The sequence below is a fragment of the Alnus glutinosa genome, chromosome 2 (assembly GCF_958979055.1).
Source record: "Alnus glutinosa chromosome 2, dhAlnGlut1.1, whole genome shotgun sequence".
NCBI lineage: Eukaryota > Viridiplantae > Streptophyta > Magnoliopsida > Fagales > Betulaceae > Alnus > Alnus glutinosa.
This window is the reverse complement of record NC_084887.1, coordinates 1,746,238-1,764,711: the sequence shown is the minus strand read 5'-3', so window position 1 is coordinate 1,764,711 and position 18,474 is coordinate 1,746,238. Positions and strand designations below refer to the sequence as shown.

The 18,474-nt window shown below is 37.5% G+C and overlaps 3 protein-coding genes across 4 annotated transcripts; 2 read left to right on the top strand and 1 right to left on the bottom strand.

The window, feature by feature from the left end:
* The first annotated feature begins 319 nt into the window (after nucleotides 1-319).
* LOC133860662 (uncharacterized) lies at nucleotides 320-5,166 on the top strand. Its single transcript, XM_062296238.1, has 7 exons — nucleotides 320-1,488; nucleotides 2,314-2,430; nucleotides 3,272-3,450; nucleotides 3,535-3,628; nucleotides 3,748-3,825; nucleotides 3,982-4,083; nucleotides 4,771-5,166. Exons 1-7 carry the CDS (start codon nucleotides 1,006-1,008, stop codon nucleotides 4,903-4,905), a joined length of 1,188 nt encoding a protein of 395 aa, XP_062152222.1. The 5' UTR covers nucleotides 320-1,005; the 3' UTR covers nucleotides 4,906-5,166.
* Nucleotides 5,167-5,522: 356 nt separating this feature from the next.
* Nucleotides 5,523-9,943, top strand: LOC133860661 (BTB/POZ domain-containing protein At2g04740). Its single transcript, XM_062296237.1, has 5 exons — nucleotides 5,523-6,156; nucleotides 7,225-7,984; nucleotides 8,373-8,409; nucleotides 8,479-8,612; nucleotides 9,417-9,943. The coding sequence occupies exons 1-5, from the start codon at nucleotides 5,697-5,699 to the stop codon at nucleotides 9,817-9,819; spliced, it is 1,794 nt and encodes a 597-aa protein (XP_062152221.1). The 5' UTR covers nucleotides 5,523-5,696; the 3' UTR covers nucleotides 9,820-9,943.
* Nucleotides 9,944-10,189: 246 nt separating this feature from the next.
* On the bottom strand, nucleotides 10,190-17,883 carry LOC133861118 (fimbrin-5). Of its 2 annotated transcripts, none has more exons than XM_062296831.1 (15): nucleotides 17,610-17,883; nucleotides 17,062-17,191; nucleotides 16,758-16,928; nucleotides 16,222-16,460; nucleotides 15,949-16,120; nucleotides 15,794-15,832; nucleotides 15,561-15,629; nucleotides 15,314-15,430; nucleotides 14,621-14,832; nucleotides 13,314-13,469; nucleotides 13,037-13,236; nucleotides 11,909-12,075; nucleotides 11,724-11,820; nucleotides 11,482-11,573; nucleotides 10,190-10,787 (listed from the first exon to the last, which is right to left on the bottom strand). In XM_062296831.1, the coding sequence occupies exons 2-15, from the start codon at nucleotides 17,146-17,148 to the stop codon at nucleotides 10,500-10,502; spliced, it is 2,106 nt and encodes a 701-aa protein (XP_062152815.1). In that variant the 5' UTR covers nucleotides 17,149-17,191; nucleotides 17,610-17,883; the 3' UTR covers nucleotides 10,190-10,499. The 2 variants fall into 2 exon arrangements, with proteins under 2 accessions (XP_062152815.1, XP_062152817.1); XM_062296833.1 differs by lacking the exon at nucleotides 17,610-17,883 and adding an exon at nucleotides 17,488-17,588.
* Nucleotides 17,884-18,474: the final 591 nt, after the last annotated feature.

The following is an 18,474-nucleotide window of genomic DNA, read 5'->3' as shown; positions in this document are numbered from 1 at the left end:
GCCCAGGATTTTACCATCAATCATGCAATGTTAACCTACCCAAGCAGCCTCTGCTGTCACCAACACCCATCTTTCTCAATTCTCACTCTCTCCCCAAATATCATCATCATCGGCTCTCTGTAAGGTCCACAATAACGTTCCAAAAAAAAAAAATAAAAAAATAATCAACGGAAAATTTTCAAAAAAACAACAAAAATTTCAAAACCACCCCAAAAAGTAAAATAATTTTACAATTGGGCCCTTCTTCTTCTACACCTATATTTTTAAAAATCCCAAGACTAGCCCACCTCACTACCTCAGACATTTTTCCGTTAAGTTTCTCCAATTTTACAAACCTTAAGTCCACCCCCCAAAAGTTCGGATTTATCTTGATGCTCCTAACCCTGTATCCATTTATCCACCCCATATTATCCCAATTCTTTTATTAGCTAGTGTGGTTTTATGTGTTCCTGAGCCAGAGCCCCATTTCAGGTTCCCACTTTTTTCTCTATTATTGTAGGATCTGTTCTGAGTTTTGTTTTTTCGGTTTCCTCACCATTTTCCTCACTTTCCCTTTTCTGGGTCTCTGTTGTTTTTGAATATCCATATCCAACCTTCTTTTATTCAAGAGCCTACTTGTGAACGAAAAGAAAAGTCTCTCTCTTTTTATTTATTTTTCCTTACAGTGGAAACTTTCAAGCCTTTTTAATGGCACCAAGGGGACTTTCATGGCCGTGACAAATGTAAAGTTTTGGTGACAATTTCTTCTGCCGGACTCTTTATTTCATCAAAATCTGAAACACCCATTTGAAGAAAACCCAAGATTTTCATCCTCTCCTTATCAAATTTCGACCTCTCACTCTCAGGCTCAAAAAATAGACCATTTCTGGTTTCATACTTGTGGGTTTTCTCATTTGACAAGGTCCTCTCATTTCTCTAATCAAAGACACCACCTTGTTTTTTTTCTCATTCTCTCGCTCCCTCTTTCTTTCTTTCTTTCTTGATCTGTCACTGCAAACCCAAGAAATGTATGGAACACAAAGCAAGAGGGACCTTGCCTTAGAATTCCAATCTCAAATACCAATCTTGAGGCCCAGCATCCATGCCAGGAGGGCAAACCTCACTGTGAAGTTCCAAGACCTTTATGGTTTCACAGTAGAAGGGAATGTGGATGATGTCAATGTGCTGAATGAGGTGAGGGAGAAGGTGAGGCAGCAGGGCAGGGTTTGGTGGGCATTGGAGGCCAGCAAAGGAGCCAATTGGTACTTGCAGCCTTCTATCTTCGAAGGCCAATCCTTTAAGGCCTCGCTTAAGCTATCAGCTTTGGCAAACGCCATAACTTTGAAGAGGCTCATTAGGAAGGGAATTCCGCCGGTTCTCCGCCCCAAGGTGTGGTTTTCGCTGTCCGGGGCGGCGAAGAAGAAGTCCACGGTGCCGGAGAGCTATTACAATGACTTGACCAAGGCAGTCGAGGGGAAGGTCACCCCTGCCACGAGGCAGATTGATCATGTGAGTGAGTGAATTGGGTTTTTATGCATTGCAATGACGATTGTGGCAGTGTAAGATTGGTATATTGGAATTTTTTATTATTGATTGTAGATTGCAGATTGCAGATTTGATATACATATTGGTTTGCCATCTTTGGGGTTTGATTCCTTTTGAAAGATAAGTAGTTTGCAGCAGTGGATTTAGTTTGCAGCACTTTGTTGAAACAAATGTATTGCAAATTTTTTTTATTATCCTCTGCTGTAATGCTGTGCATCACTTCTTTTATGATAAAATCTGTTGTTAGGTCATTTGATTGTGTGTGAACCATTCAATTACAAGGCTATTGTTGCTGCAATAAATAATCTTTCTATTGTTATTTAGAAACTTTGATGTCATTTGATTTATTAAAGTCGAGATCTCTAAGTTTTGTTGTACTGTAACTGAAAGGTAGCATAGCAATGTCCGTTAACTCTACTTATCCTAATGTGCAGCTTAAATTGGTGTATTTGATGGTAAGACTTAGGAAGATTGACACAGATTTGAACAATTTGGGTATTTGATTTTTGTGTTCTCAAGATCAAGAAGTCTTATCTCTAGAAAAGAAAAGATTAATTTTCTCAAAGATGAAGTGTGTGGATGGGGTTGAAGAGAAGCAATTTCTAAATAGATGCAACAATTTTATTATTTTTATTTTTGTTATTATTCTTGGGGATAATTAGAGTTTTTATGGATGAATATAAAATTTATTGTGGTTTGTTCTTGGTGATTTAAAGCCTTACTTTTATACTAACTTTATAATGTCATTTAATATCTTTTGCTATTTTCATACTTCTTATATACATGCAGGACCTACCACGCACCTTCCCTGGTCACCCGTGGTTGGACACTCCAGAGGGTCATGCTGCTCTCCGACGTGTTCTTGTTGGGTATTCTTTCCGTGATTCTGATGTTGGTTATTGTCAGGTGGGTTTGCTCCCTTGTAGACCTGTACAGAAATATCTTTGTGTCAGTATGGAGTTTGTTTAATTATAAAGACATGATGCATCAAGCTCCTGTTACTGAAGTGTTTGGGTGAAACGCGATATGTAACAAACTAATACATTCAAAAGTATCTCCCATGTTGTGTATTTCACAGCCCCAAATCTTGTTCCAGATTATAGCATATATAAGATTATACTTTCGAATAAACTTGTTCCTGAATCATTTTGTGTCTACAAGATACAAGTTGATCTAGGTTTTTTAGTATATAAAATAATTGGAGTGCTAATGCCGTTATGATTCTTGCTTTGATTCTATCCCCCTTCTAGTTTTCCCTCGTAATGGCACCTTCAATTTGCACCAATTAAATTTGTTCAATCATGATTGCGATTATTTATTTATCACATGCATTAATGAATGAGCTATATTTTACATTGAACTGTTCCATCAATTGTATTAATCGTGTTGGTTGGAAGCAACCAACACCTCATCTCACCAATTCTACTTTTGACCACATTGTAAAGCGTGATTGTTTCATCCCATCTTGTAAATATGCGATTGAGTCTACTGAAGATATAACAATCACAAAATACCTCATGGAACCGTCTCTGCTTTGATCTGGTTGCATCTGCTAGTATTTGTTATGTATTGCATCTTTTCTTCTAGATAATTGATCTGAAGCAGCAAAACTGGTTTCTCTTACATGTCTACTAGTAATCAACTTTGAAACCAAGACCAATTTAAGTCCTTCTAGATAATTGTTGATGTATAATACCTAATCTGGGATATACATTTTATTTAATATTTTGAGTTATTCTTGGTGCAGGGCTTGAATTATGTTGCAGCATTGTTGTTGCTTGTGATGAAAACAGAGGAAGATGCATTTTGGATGCTGGCAGTCCTTTTGGAAAATGTATTAGTTAATGACTGCTACACAACTAACTTATCAGGATGCCATGTTGAACAAAGGGTGTTCCAAGATCTACTTGTTAAAAAGTGTCCAAGGTGCCTTGCTTTTTGATGACTTAGCAGATGTGTCCTTTATTTTCTGGTGAATACATTTTAAAATTGGGAAAATAAAAAATGCAGGATAGCCTCTCATTTGGAAGCATTGGATTTTGATGTCTCCCTTGTTGCCACTGAGTGGTTTCTATGCCTCTTTTCTAAGAGCTTGCCTTCAGAGGTTAGAACAGTGTTGAGACTCTCTCTCTCTCACTATCTCTGCTATTGTACAAAAACAGTTAGTTAAGATTGTTTCCATTACAAACAAGTAACAATTCTTCTGTTTGTCTCTTTTTCCAGACAACTCTGCGGGTGTGGGATGTCCTTTTCTATGAGGGGGCAAAGGTTCTGTTTCATGTAGCTTTGGCAATCTTTATGGTATGAGTGCTTTAGCCTGTAGGCTCTTTGCATTGCTTGTGTTGCCTAGTTAAGCTTTATCTGCTACTTGACTATTGATTCTTAGGGCTGACTATAACTCAAACATCAGATATTACTATGGGATTAGGTTGTTGAAGTTGTGATTTGCAAATGCAGATGAAAGAAGAGCAGTTGCTTCTAACCCATCATGTTGGTGATGTAATTAACATATTGCAGAGAACCTCGCATCACCTATTTGATCCTGATGAATTACTAACGGTAAATTAATTCTCTTACTACTCCCTCATTTCAGTTATAATGCTTTCTAAGTCCCCCCAAGACCCCCCCCAACACACACACACACACACACACACACATTTTTCCTCAGAGAGGTGGAAGGGAAACTTGAAAGCACATGTATGTGATTAAGTTGGAAAAAATAATTACTCTTTATTAGTGATCAAAACAAAACAGAATAAACACTAATAATGAAGATTTGATCTGGCATCACTTAACTTAGGGGAGTTACTATAGAGAATAGGGAAAAAAAAAATCGAAGTGCAAACTTCTGTGCCCTTCATGTGGCAAACTGGGCTGCAACTATAATTTATTCTAACTGCATTCACATCATTTCTCCTTTATCTGGTTATTTTCCTACCTGTATTGGGAAAGACTCCCCCTCCTCCTCCTATGTTCCCTAGCTTTGTTTTCTTCTTCTTCTTTTTTTTTTTTTAATTTTTTTTTTAAAAGAAAAAGGAAAAAAAAAACTAAACTATACTTAACTTCACTATAGAAAAACTTTCCTTTGCTATTTGGCCAAAACTTTCTCCCATCATCTTGGTTATGTTGATTTGTGCCTTTGTGGTATCAATCACCTACTTCTCCCGTGTTTTTGGCTTATTGCTTTGAAACATTTCTCAATGACTAAAAACTGTTAATAAAGCTTGTAATGATTTGACCTTGCAGGTGGCATTTGATAAGATTGGTTCTATGACAACCAACACTATATCTAAGCAAAGGAAAAAGCAAGAACCAGCAGTTATGGCAGAGCTTGATCAAAGATTTAGACGGCTAAATTCCATCAAAGTTGATGATAAATAGCATTTGCTGTTGATCAAAGTGTAATATGTCAGTCATCCTAGTAGGGGCTTGTTGCCCCTCTGGAGAAGAACATTTGAGTTATGCTTTTTCTTTTTCCCCACTCTTAAGGGAAGGACCGAGTGAAGAGAGCACCTGTTGATTTTCCGGTGTTTGTAGGGGACAAAATGTAAATTTCAAAATGTTACATTACATTATACACTTAATTACATCACAATTCAGGGCGTTGTCTAATTTTCTCCTGCCCTGTAAGTTTTGGTTTGATGTTTGGTTGTGCTTGTAATTGTTGCTTGAATTAAATTTAGTATCCTCTGAGAAGTTGTTTGATAGTCCTTCACACCTTAGAGGCAATTCGGTTGCCCCATCCATAACGAAATTGTATATCACTCTTGAATCTTGATACTCTGTACAATCTTGTGATAAATATTTGAAGTCTTCATGCTAAAAGGCAAAACTCCCACATCTAGAACACGAAAGCAATGGCAAATGGCCATTTTTGGCTTAATGGCATTTTCACTACATTATAAGGTATGGAGTGATTGATGGGTAGGAGCCTAAAGTTCAAATCTTACTGGATGGGTAAGTTGATGAGTGAAAGGAAAAAGGAAAAAAAAGAAAAGAAAAGAAAAGAAAAGGAAAGGAAGAAAACGCCATAGGAATAGGATGACCGTTGGAATGGATTAGGATTGGCTGGGCTGTTCGACTGCAATTGTGAGAGGCTTTTTGATGAGGTTCACTTGCCCACTAAACCCCACTAAACCCACGTACAGAGCCCAAAGCTCACATTTCCCACAATGCCTTCCTGGAGCGTCAGCACGGACCTGGACGACATCGACCTCGACCCCTCGGACTTCGGCTCCTCAATACCCCTCAAGAAGGTCCCGAACGGCGACGTGTTCTCTGCCTCTCGCGCCGGCGATGTGGAGCGCCTGAGGTACCTCCTCGACTCCGGTGTCAATGTCAACGCGCGCGACCAGTGGGACTCGGTGGCGCTCTACTACGCGTGCCTGGCGGGCCACCTCGACGCCGCGAGGATGCTGCTCGAGAGTGGCGCGATTTGCTCGGAGCACACGTTTGATGGGGACAGGTGCCACTACGCGGCGCTGAACCTGAAGGTGAGGAAACTGTTGAAGGCGTTCGAGGCGAGGCCGCCGCCGCTTGGGCCCTTGCAGGCCGCGATGAGAGAGACTTTCTTGGGTTGTGCGGGGAATAGAGCCTACTTGGAGCAGGCTGATAGTCAGTTTCAGATTTCAGGTGCATTGGGTTCTCTCTCTCTCTCTCTCTCTCTCTCCTGTGAATTTTTGTTGGTGAAAATGTTGAATTTCTTGGATTGGTAATGTAAGTTTTGTTGTAATGGGGAGTGGGGATAATGGGTTAGTTTCAATTTCAGGGACATGGGGTTTTTATTTTCGATTTGTGTGCCAATTTTGTTGGTGAAAATGTTTAATTTCTTGGATTGGTGATATGGGTTTTGTTGTGTAGGTAAATGGGTCAGTTTTATTTTCTTGTAAATAGAGTTCTTTCTTTTCGTTTTGTGTGAATTTTGTTAGGTGAAAAGATCAAAATTAGTTGCATGCTTATGTGGGTTTTGTTGTATAGGTTAGTGGGGATAATGGGTTAGTTTCAATTTCAGGTACATTGGGGGCTGTTTTGTGTGAAATTTTGTAGGTGAAATGTTACATTTCTGAATTGGTGATGTGAATTTCATATGGGGGTACAGAATCTGGGTTATTGTTTCCTGTGTAATTATGTTGTGAATGGTTTAAAGTTCTGTCAGTAGAGGTAGTTGTGGAAAGTAAGTTTATTTTGGGTTGAATGCCTGTGTTGGCCGAGCATCTGGGAATGAAAATGTGAAGGATGTTATCTACTTTGATTTATGGGTCAATTTTGTATAAACTTATCTTGTGGATGAATGATTCAGATGGATATATTGGTGTATTGGGGTGTGGATATGATGGTGCTAGTTTTAAATTTTGGGACTAGCTCTTTGGGGCGTTTCTTATTTCCATAGATTATGGAGGGCCCCTTTCATGTGGGTGTTAAATTTTTATCTTTGATTTGTTGGTTTTGAATAAGTAGATGGGTTTTAAAAAATTTGAAAGTTGGGATGAATAAGACAAAATTAGTTGTCGGATTTATTGGTAATTGGTGTAAATATGGCAATATTGGGGAAATGGTTCTATTCTGTAGCTTAAAGTAAATTTGCGGCTTTAGTTGCTTCATAAGTGATGATGCCTATCAGCTCATTTGGTCTTACGTATTTTTCTTCTGCAAATACTATGCATATCAGTCTGACACTCAACGTATGATATGATTGGCTAGCTCTTTCATCCAGTGGGGGTTTCAATTCATACCACTTCCCTCCAGATGTGGTATTTTTTGCACAAGGTAGACCTATTGAAGCTCACAGAGTTATCTTAAGTGCCCGGTCACCATTTTTTAAGAGGAAGTTTGAAACTGATTGGAAAGACCGCAAAGAAGTGAGATTTGGAAAGGAAAAATTGTCTTATCATGCTCTTTACAGCCTCATCCACTTCTTCTATTCTGACAGACTAGATATTGCAGTAGATGACATGGAGGATCTTGTGAGAATATGCAAAGTATGCAAATGTGAATCATTGCAAAAGATTCTTGAGAAAGAACGTATTCACCAGAAATATGCACAACACAAAGCACTGAGGGACGCAGATAATTCTCAGAAACGCTTCATTTTACAGGGCCTGTCTCTTCCTGAAGAAGATCGACTTCCGGCTGCCTTGCGTCAAATCCTTCAAATTTCCCTTGCCAACTCCAACCGGGAACACAACCAAGACAATAGTGTTGAGAGATTATCATATTATGTTGGTGCAATGCAGATCAGTAATTTTGTAGATGATCTTGCAGATGTTTGTGTAAGAGTTGATAAAAAGATTTTCCGTTGCCATCAAGTGGTTTTAGCATCAAGGTCAGAATACTTTAGAGCAAGATTATCTCGTATGAAGGATTTTCATGAAGGAAAAGATGCATTACCTGTTGATGGCCTTCCATTTCTTGAAGAACAAGATTTGACCACGGAAGCATTTGAGAAAATGATTGAGTATATGTAAGTTTATTCTGATTACACTAGAATACTGAGCTTAGAATATTTGGAGGAAAATATGCTGGAAAGATTATGTTGTTACAATAACCATAGATGTCTGCCCTAGTCAGGATTTTCTTGCACTTCTTGTCAATTTCTTATGCGATCAAACATACTGGGAAAGAAAGAGTTCGATCAACCATTTAACATGATTGCATGCATCAGAACCAGACTTAATTAGCATGTAACTTATTTTTAATGAGATTGGTTTTAACTTTCTTGCTCGCTTTTCTCATCCTAACTAGGTGTTTCCTTTGTATACTCCCAGTGTACTAAGGGGCGCCTTACGGTTTTATTGAGATTGGTTGGTTTCAAAGCATGTAACTTATTTTGATTTCTTTGGCTGATTCAGGTACACTGATGGTTTGAAGAATATAGACCCAGATCAGGTATAAATCAAAACTGCTTGTAGCAGGAATTTTTTCTTTTGGGGGTTCTAACATGTGTTAATTGATCAGGCTGAGGAAATGTTTGATGCTGCTTCTAGATACTTGTTATTTTCTCTTAAGCGTGCTGCGGCTGATGCACTGTTGCCGCACCTGGAAATGGTCTCACCTGCAGAGTTGTGCCATTGGCTGATATTATCAGACATGTACATCTTATCTCTTTATCTATTTGCTCTTCCTAATATATCTTGATCAGTTGCTATAGTAAAGGTGAACTACTTACTTACCAAAAAAAAGAGGTGAACTGATGATCTATTAGATCTATATGTGGGGCTTGGGAAGGTAGTACGTATCTGACTTATTATATTCTTACCAAGTGCCACATATGTGGCCCTGGCCCATAATACAGCTATCTGACAGTTTCTGAGCTCTTGAATAAGGCACTTTGTAAGTGAACTGTTCAGGCACTTACCAGTATGTGGCCTACAAGGGTTCAGCTCTTGATCTGCTTCTAGGATACTCATCTAATTCTGACATTATCAAGAAGCAGTTTTTCAGCTTCCACAGTGGATTTGTTGCTTATGAGAATCCTTAGTAGGCTATCCATGTGAGGCATAATAAGTACCTGGGAACACTTCATAGCTTTAAACCTCTTCCACCTGTTCTTAATATAATCATCATGGGAACCCCTAAAAAAAATTTGACTTCGACATGTTTTGACATGAAAGAACTTCCAGGTTCACCACAGTTTGACTTGCTGAATATGCCATGCTCTATCATGCTTATCATCCCATCTCATTGTCTTCATAGCCCCCCGCCATTTGGTGATGTAACCATGTACAATCTGGAGTATGGTCATAGGAAGCCCAATAATTTGACAATAAGCTGGAACCCTTATGAATGATGGCTTTATAGAGGGTCAGAAATGAAATTGAATGAATCATTGATGAGTAAATCATTGAATAGCTTATTAGCCTTGAACATAATTTGTGGTTACATTGGACTTGTAGGTATGGTGTTGCGAAGATACGGGAGTACTGTCTAGACACAATTGCATGTAATTTTGAGACATTTGCTGATACACGGGAATTCCGAGCAATGCTGTTGACGCTCCCGCCACCATCTGGAGATTCCTCACTTCGCACAACCGTTCCAAGTGCTCCAGGAGCTGTAGTCAATACAGACCAAGCAAATCTTCTTGATGATTTACGAGAGAAGTGGCTTGAAGCTGAAGCTGCTGAGCTTGACGAGAGAGATGAGAGTGCATTTCTCTTTGACAAGCGCCTTGAGATGCTTGTGCTTGTTGCTGAACAAGAAAAATCTGATGGGGCTCCTGCTGATGATATTCATGTTTGGCCCAGATCACCTGCATCTCCTCCTGCCTCTGTCCCCATGCCAAGCGAACAAGAATAGAAAATATAGGTTTATATACAAATTTTTTCCTGATGTATAAATAAAACATTCTTTTGTTGTAGTTTTAACAAATGGGACAATAAAATTGCAATGCATAAGAGTGCTTTAGTTGGGTTTTTTGTAACTTCAGTTACTCGTGCATTCGTGATCTTCTTGGATAATTTTATCTTGAAATTGTAGTGTAATTGATTACTGGATTACTATGCAGTAATATACTTCTTAACCACGGAACCGAGCAGTTTTATCTTTGTAAGTGAGTGCTAGACAGCAAGAACCGGATTTGGGTTCGGTGCGATTTTGGGTGGTTCGGCCATCCAAAATCGGCCATCAGGGCTATCATACTCAGCATCAACTTGAAATGCTATACAACTAATACCAAGAAGGATGAACAAATAATGCTTCAAGCCCAACTTACATTATTCCTCAAAATCAATGTAATTTGAATCAAAAGAATATGCCTAAGAACAGTAACCTTTAGTTAAAGAAAGAAAATTTACAGGACCCTTTTTTCTTCTGTGGTTTACATGCACATAGTAGAATGAGTGCTCTCTCTTAAATATAGAGCAACAGAACATTTGCTAACTACAGCCAAATTTACTTTTTTTTTCCTGTTATCTTAGAATAAAAACAATAAATAAAGAGGAGAAAGAGGGAAAAATATTCTTGAGTTGTATTTCAGGTCATTCTCTATCAGGACTTTCCTTTCCTTCGACCTTATCAGAGGATTCCTCATTTTCAACCTTTGGGGAGAGGGCACTATCTGAAGCATCATCGTTGATGGCCATATTCGAGACCTCGGAAGCCAAAGCTGTTTCCCTTTCACCATCCACTGAAGCTGCAGGGGATGATGCATCAGGAGTTTTACAGTCTTCAGCAGGGTTTGACTCCAACTCCGATTCCTCTGCCGGTTGTTGTAGGCTCCAATACATGATGCTAGCCGTCAAAATAAGGATCATCTTCTGGTTTACCTGTAGTTAGGCACACAAGGCAATAGAAAGTAGAAATTACTACGGAGTGTTGTATTTTTACATTTGAAAATATCAATTGCAGTCTCACGAACCGAGTTCACCTATAAACATAAAAAGTCAACTCGATAACATCAACTCATGAACTTCTTCACCCTTCTTTCAAAAGGGATAATTATTTTTTGATAAGTAAAAAATAATAGTTATCCCTTTTGAACTAGCGCGCTCGTCCATTGCGCGTTAATGAAGAAAGTTCAAAAGGGATAATTATTAAACTTAATTAGGATCATCAATTAAGAAACATAAACACTGTAACACCAATACAAGTCGCTTTGTCATATTAATATACTTTTGGATTGAGCAAACCTGGAGAGGTGAAGCAAAAGCGGGTTAAACTGGCCAGGCTGATTAGTATTTCAATGTATAATCCTCACTAATAAAAAGAAGACAAACTTCTAGGAGTTGAACAAGCATACAGGCTCAGAATCATAATCTCCACAAAATGGACTATCAAAATAGAACGTTCCCGAATTCCTTATCTGGATTTTGGCATTCTCTTTTAAACATTCAAATAGTGATAATTTAAAGTGACTAGTCAAGCCCAAAAATTGAGTAGAAGATGAAGTGTTGTTTCATCACAAAATAGTGGCAAATGTGAAGAGAATATATGCATCCAATTTTACAATGACAACTTTACCTCTATAATATCCTCAGGTAACAAGAAAATGGAGCACCCCAGCTTTCGTGCGACACTTATTATATATGTTGCATTCAACTTCTTATCTTCCTCTGCAATATAAATAACAGGGAAGTGAGACATTTTTTTTCCCCCTTTTATGCTTGTACATTCTTCTCATGGTCTGTAGTAAGCCAAAAAGGTGCGAGCTTGGCAAATTTCTCATTTTTTCCCACACCTTAAGTATAAGAAAGTTGACATACCAGTTTCTCCCTTTGTAACAACACTCCAATTGACCACCCTTGGCTCTACAGCACTAAGAAGCTCGAGGAAGAAAATCCCATTTGAAAGGTTTTTATCCTAAAACAAAAAGTTAATTCAGACGCAAAAACCATAAATCAAGGGTTATAATCGGATTGTAAAACAATACCATTGTTTACAGCATTACCTTGAAGCTCTCCATTTGGGAGGTTCTACCCGCCTTCTTCACTTTGTCGTTTGCCCAGTTTAGAATGTCAGCATCTTTTATCTCTTTACCCTTTTTACCTTGGGAGTGCGATCTCAAGTTTTTTAGGAGTTGGAGCATAGTGAACCTCATGAGTTGCCACAAAAAAGCTGCAAATGGGAGGCAAGGAGATGAGTGTTTTCCAATGGTTTACAGCAATCTCTACAAATTACACTTTCTTAACGAGAAAATGTCATGAAAGGAAAATAATTAAACTAATATAGATATGTGCTGAAACCATTTCAAAGAAAGAAGATTAATTGAAAGGTTAGCCAGTTAGAGCAGTTCCCCAATTACTGATGAACATTTAGTTTCAACGAGTAAGAGACTAGCCACATCCTAGGACTCGAACCCATAATAATCAGATCAGCAACAAGCCTAGTACTTGAACCCATAATAATCCAATCAGCAACAAGCCAAAAACCAATCAAACAAAAGGCCCAATACTCTGGTATTAGCACCCCATGGCCTTGACATAAGGCCTATGGCCTCGCCCCTTTTGTGCATCCTGTTGATTTCTTATAAGCGAGGCAGCTATCAGATCGGTGTACATTTTCTCACACTAGCAATAGTTACTAGCTTTTTCCAACCTTTAAACTACTTGATCAATATGTACAAGTTTCTACCTCGAAGATTTGGGTTCATATAGTCCAAATTAGATTTGAATACCTACAAAGCCTGGAAACTATGAATTATAATTGGTAAGGACTATACGTATTTGTGTCATATGTTCAAATGCCCCACTCCACCCCTTTTTCGTGATTCAGTTTCTACTGTTCATATCAGAGAAAATATAAATGAAAGCACCTATCTGTCCTAAATTATTTTCTTGAGTTGGCTACAAGAATAACTTGAGACAAAAAACATAGACTTCATTTTGTTCCTATCATACAAAATGCTATATTACCGGAATAGTGTAACTTTACACCAGATATCCAACAAATAAAAAACAAAACACCACAACTTCCAATTATATAGCAACAAATCTCACACGGTCATATGGATAAACTGAATGGAGCAGAAGTAATAAGCAAGGTAACAACAGTTTAGGGGTAAAATTTTAAAACTTACCTAGTATGAGCTTTTTATTTCCTTGCACGATATCATTCCCAGCTACATTCACAAGGGAGAAGTTTAATTGCTTTCCAATCTTTATAACTTGGTTGCAGTTCTCAACTTTTCTAAATGGCATCTTTATAGGAGGCTTTGTTGCCTGCTTCCAGTTAACTGATTCTGGTGAAACTTTGTCAAGAACTTCTAAAAGAACCCATCTGCAAACCCAAGGAAGCTATCGTCAATCAAGATTCATATGGGCTTGACAATACTGGGTGGAAAACAAAAACCTCACCCATTTCTGACATCCTCAAAAACATTATTGACATAGGTAGCAACTCCAAGACTGTTAATCCACAATCGGAAGCATCTCTCCTCACGAGAAGTTTGTGCATCATCTGTCATCATCTCAGCAAAAGACATCTTTTTGCTGTCGACTGTCAAGCCATTCCTGCATAGAAAGTTGCAAATCATTAACATTGAACAATCACAAAAGCTAGGGTTTGCACATCCTAGGAAAATAATGAAAATACGGCATTGTTGTTGTACCATCATAAACTACCAGAAAAATGGTTAACTTTCAGGAAAGGCACCATTTGGAAATTACTGTGCAATTTGAGGGATGGAAAATACAAGCGTGAGTGTGAATAAAGAGGAAGAAGTAATAATACGAGCTATATTTACAATGTTGCACATACTTTTGAAATTGAGGACCAACAGTCACCATTAATTCTTCTACAGTAAAAAGAGACTTCGTAGATCACCATTTTCACAATGTCTTTCTTCATACTTTGTCCAAGTCTACATGGCTAATTGTGGTAAACAGCAAGCACACATGCAAAAAATCTAGGAGCGAATTTCAAGAACGGATTCAAAAAAAGTTCTACATGAAGACCAAGCGAAATAAAATATTTATAAATTTCTAGTTAATACTACTACTAGTAGTAGTACTAGTCTAACATATAATTATCATCATTATCATTGTTATTGTTATTGTTGTTGTTAATGTTGCTATTATTCCTATAGATTTTATTTATTTTATAAGTAATCACATATTATTGAAAAGCGCAAAAGGCACAACCTAAGTACACACAAAGTATACAAGGGACATACCTAGCTAGAAGAAGAAAAAAATCAATAAAAACAAGAAAGCTAGAAATATTTAAATCAAATGCATGTCCAATTTATCATCATATTCATTCTGAACGCTTATAAGATTAGAATAGAATGAACAGATTTAACCGATGAATCATGGCAACATATTTCCAAAGGGGCACATAAGGGATCTCAGAATGTAATCTTGTGCAAAAGTAAGAGAAGTTCCGCTCCTGCAACAGATCCTTACAGAAAGCAGAAGATAGATCACTAAAAATAGCGACAGACATATCTACTTACAATAACTAGCAAGTTTATGTACAACGGATAATGAATAGATCCTATCATATAAATAAGGTGACAAACTTAGAATCAGTTCATATAAGAGGTGAAAACATCAACAACCTAAAAGGCATGGTTTCCGATTTTAGGTGGCTTTTTTCTTTTTTTGGAGGGGGGGGGGGGGGGGGGGGGGGGGGGGGGGTTGGGGGTTACGTTGTTCCTCACCTGTGCTGGAATATTTGTGCAACAAATGCAAGATTAAGATTTGGTGAACCCTCAACAATGTCCTTAGGAGTGAGGTATCTTTTGCAATCCAATTTTTCTGCATGCGCAAGAACCATGTTTGCTCTTTCTGTAGGATCTTTTGTATCCAGCTCACCGGGCCCTGAGTGTTCAGGTGCAAGAGCGTTAAGCAGGTAAGTATATGCCTCTCCATCCTGAAAATGCACAAGGTTAAAACAACATCAGAGACATTATACACGACACATCTGAAACATCATATAAACATTTCTACATATAAGTGTTGCAACATTACTATTTTCCTTAATAGTAAATATAAGTCCAATTGTAGCTATGTGGTGACTTACATTAAATGCATGATCAAACAAAAAACTTTTCCTTAATGCTTACATCTTGCTACTTCCCAGGAAGTTGAGGGGACATTGATAATGCAATGATAAAACCATGTTTCCACAATTTATTTGCCATTTTCCTCTTCTTCTTTTTTTTTTTTAAGACGATAGACTTTTGTTAAAATAGCTGAAAGGGTGTAGCCCAAGTACACAAGTGTACCTGAGATACGAAAACCCAGACTAGCTATTCTCATCACTAAGACATGTCAACTTAAAATTACATGCTCTGTTTTTAGATTCAAGCATAAAGTGTTTAGTCATTGACAAACTGGTGAGCGTTCTTTACCTTAACGTCAGACGAGAAGTTTGTAACTTGTTTCTCGTACCCAGCTTTCTTCAGATGAAAATTCATCCATTTCAGTAAAACCTTGTCAGGCGGTAAGCCCAAAAGCTCCTCCACATCCTGCAGATTGGATTCCATTAGCAAAATAATATGTTAATCATTGTTTCCAGCATATATAGCAAAATGCAAAAAGAAATTATAGCCTTTGCATATTATCAAAACATTGATCAAATAGAAGGAAAAAAAATACATTGCTGTCATCCACCAATTCCACCAGTTGAGGAGTTTTCTTCAGATTGAGATCAGCTAATAGTTGAATCTGAACTTGCCACCACAGAAAACACAACACAATCAATAGTGTAAACATTGACAACCCATCTCTTTGAGTCTTATATGCTGAAATAAGATAATGGCCCTCATTAAGGTGTCTAAGTCCTTAGAGCTTATATGCAATGCATAAAGGAAGAAGTTCAAGTTTCATACCTTGATTATTTGAGAAATCAAGCCAAGTAGCAGATGTGGCTACAAAATCAACAGATAGGAAAAAGAAAAAAAAGAAAAAAACATTACAAGTTTTAAACCACATAGAAAAATATTATAAGAAGATTAAAATGGTAGTGGGTAGCAGCTCAACTTACTCTTCCTTCGATTAAGTCCTGCTCGCCAATATTAACCACTGTGCAGCCAATAGCTTTCGCAGAATTGAGGCAAAGGGTATGATTCTCATTCCTCTCCCATGGATTGAGGACCTTTTTAGTGTTAATAGCTCGCTCATCTATGGTGCCAGGAACAGCTATATTTATAAGCTTACTATACATGAAGCAATTAAAACAGGAGTACCATTAGCAAACATGAAAACATCTACCAAGAGTAATCAGAATAAAATAACCAAGTGGGTCTGGCACATCTACCAGAGAAGAACTCCATCCTTTACAAGATCAAATAAAGCATTTTTAGATGGATCTATGGGAAGATATTTCTTCAAAAATGGATCATCCGCCAGGTAGCTGTTAATGTGGGCGACATAAGAAGCCTTCTCGGATTCGTTAATTGAGTGGTGAACAGTTGTTGTTGTGGCCTTTAGAAATGAAGAAGAACTCTTTGAACCACCTGATCTTGTTGTAGCTCGGGATTGCAAATTTAAATATGCCTGCCAATTAACAACACTCGCCAACTAAATCATCCCTATTCATTTCATCACAGTTACCGTTCATGCAGCAAAAAGAAAAGAGAGGGAAAAAGATACATGGAAAACAAAAATAGGAAAAACTAAGTAGAAGAGGCAATGCAAATCAAGCAAGGTCTGTGCATGCCTAATATGCCACTAATTGATTTTATATATCAAATTTAGCAAAACCATAGTTCATTCGCGAAATACCAATTGCACGGTAAGCACGCAATAATAAATGAAAAAGAAGCATGAGACCCCCATACTTCAAAGACTCACCCGAAGGAAGGATTCAAAATCAATTTCTTCGTCCATGTCCTTGTATGACTCCCCCAAGATATCCTTAATCTCATCCTCAGTAAACATTCCCGTAAAAGCCTTCAATTTTACAAAAACGGCTGGCAAATCTCCCACCTTGACTTGACCAGATTGAGTCCTTACAGAAACATACTAAAACCAATGCAGCCCAGTTAACATCTCACCCCAAAATCGTCACTTAATCATAAAATATTATCAAACAAACGAATGTACAAAATTCAAGATTATTCAAAATGCACCTATCTGAGAACAAGGAAATGCTTACTTTGGATTTGAGGGTACGAAGCTCCACTTGGGTGAATTGACTCTGTAGCCATGTATCAGACACAAGAACACCCACAAAACTAGACATCTTGACCTTTGTTTGCGCAAATTCCCCAACACCAAGGAGAACACTGAACGCCCACAAAATATATTGTCACATATTACATATGTTATATTAGAATTGCAACAAGGTAGCTTGAAATTCAATAACCAAAGAATAAGAAGACACAAACTCAGATCCATATACGTCAAAAGAAACAAAATTCCGATCAAGAGACCATATTGTACATCTAAGTTAACGTGCATGCATATCCAATTAGGCGGTTTTTGATTGATCCAACAGTGGAATCCAACAAGGAGCGTAAGAACACCTCAATTTCAATCAAAATGAATCAAACTCAAACCATACAAAGAAAATAATCAATACCCATGTAGCAAAATGAAGATTTGAATCAACAAATTCAAATGAAAAGGAATCAAATTTGAAGAGACATAACAAAACCCACGTAGCAGAATTGAGTATTTAGAGTGATAAAAGAGGAGAAGTACCTTATTGACTATCAGAAACTGATGCTAAAATTGAAAGCTTTCTCATTTTATCATTCTTTTTTGCGCAGGTTTGGCTGTTCAAGAGAGAGAGAGACCCTTTTTTTTTTTTTTTTTTTTTGGGTTTTTTGGACGCACTAACGGAACAGAGGCTTAGGGGGTTGGGAGAGAAAAGCGTGTTGCCTATAGGACCCGCGAAGACCCAGGGGAAGCAAATGCCTCTTCAGCAAGCAGAGAGAGAAAGAGGCCAAAGCGCTGGCCGAAGGTGGTGCTTTTATTTATACCAAAAACTTCTCTTGCCTTCCCAAGTACTACTCCATTAAACACTCTTCATTCAATCTTTACGTGGAGCAAAACAATGAATGCCATATTTTTCTTTTTTTCTTTTTGAGATATATTAAAAAAAAATAATGCTAAAAATTACATTTTTTATTTTATGATGTAACCGTCTCAACTAATTATTGGATCAATCTTATTAAAGATATCGGTATTATAAGATAAAAATATAATTTCTAGCATTAGTGTTACAAAGACCGAGATTTTTTCTGTTTGGGCCAAAGCAATTAGTTTTCCGTTTTTCTAGTCGACCGAATATATCAATTTTTGTGGCTCATTTTAATTGCAAATGTGGAAGCTGTATTTTAAGGGACTAGGATTGAAATAGATGATCTATTTTATGGCTAGTATTAGATTTGATACATCTCATGGTGTATATGTTTTTACATTATTTAAAATTTTAAATGATATAACACTATATACACCATTAAATGAAACAAAACAAAATTTTAACTATGAAATGAATTTTCTCCATTTTAAGTAAAATGAAGAGGATCATATTCTTCTCAAAAAAAAGAAAAAGAAGAGGATC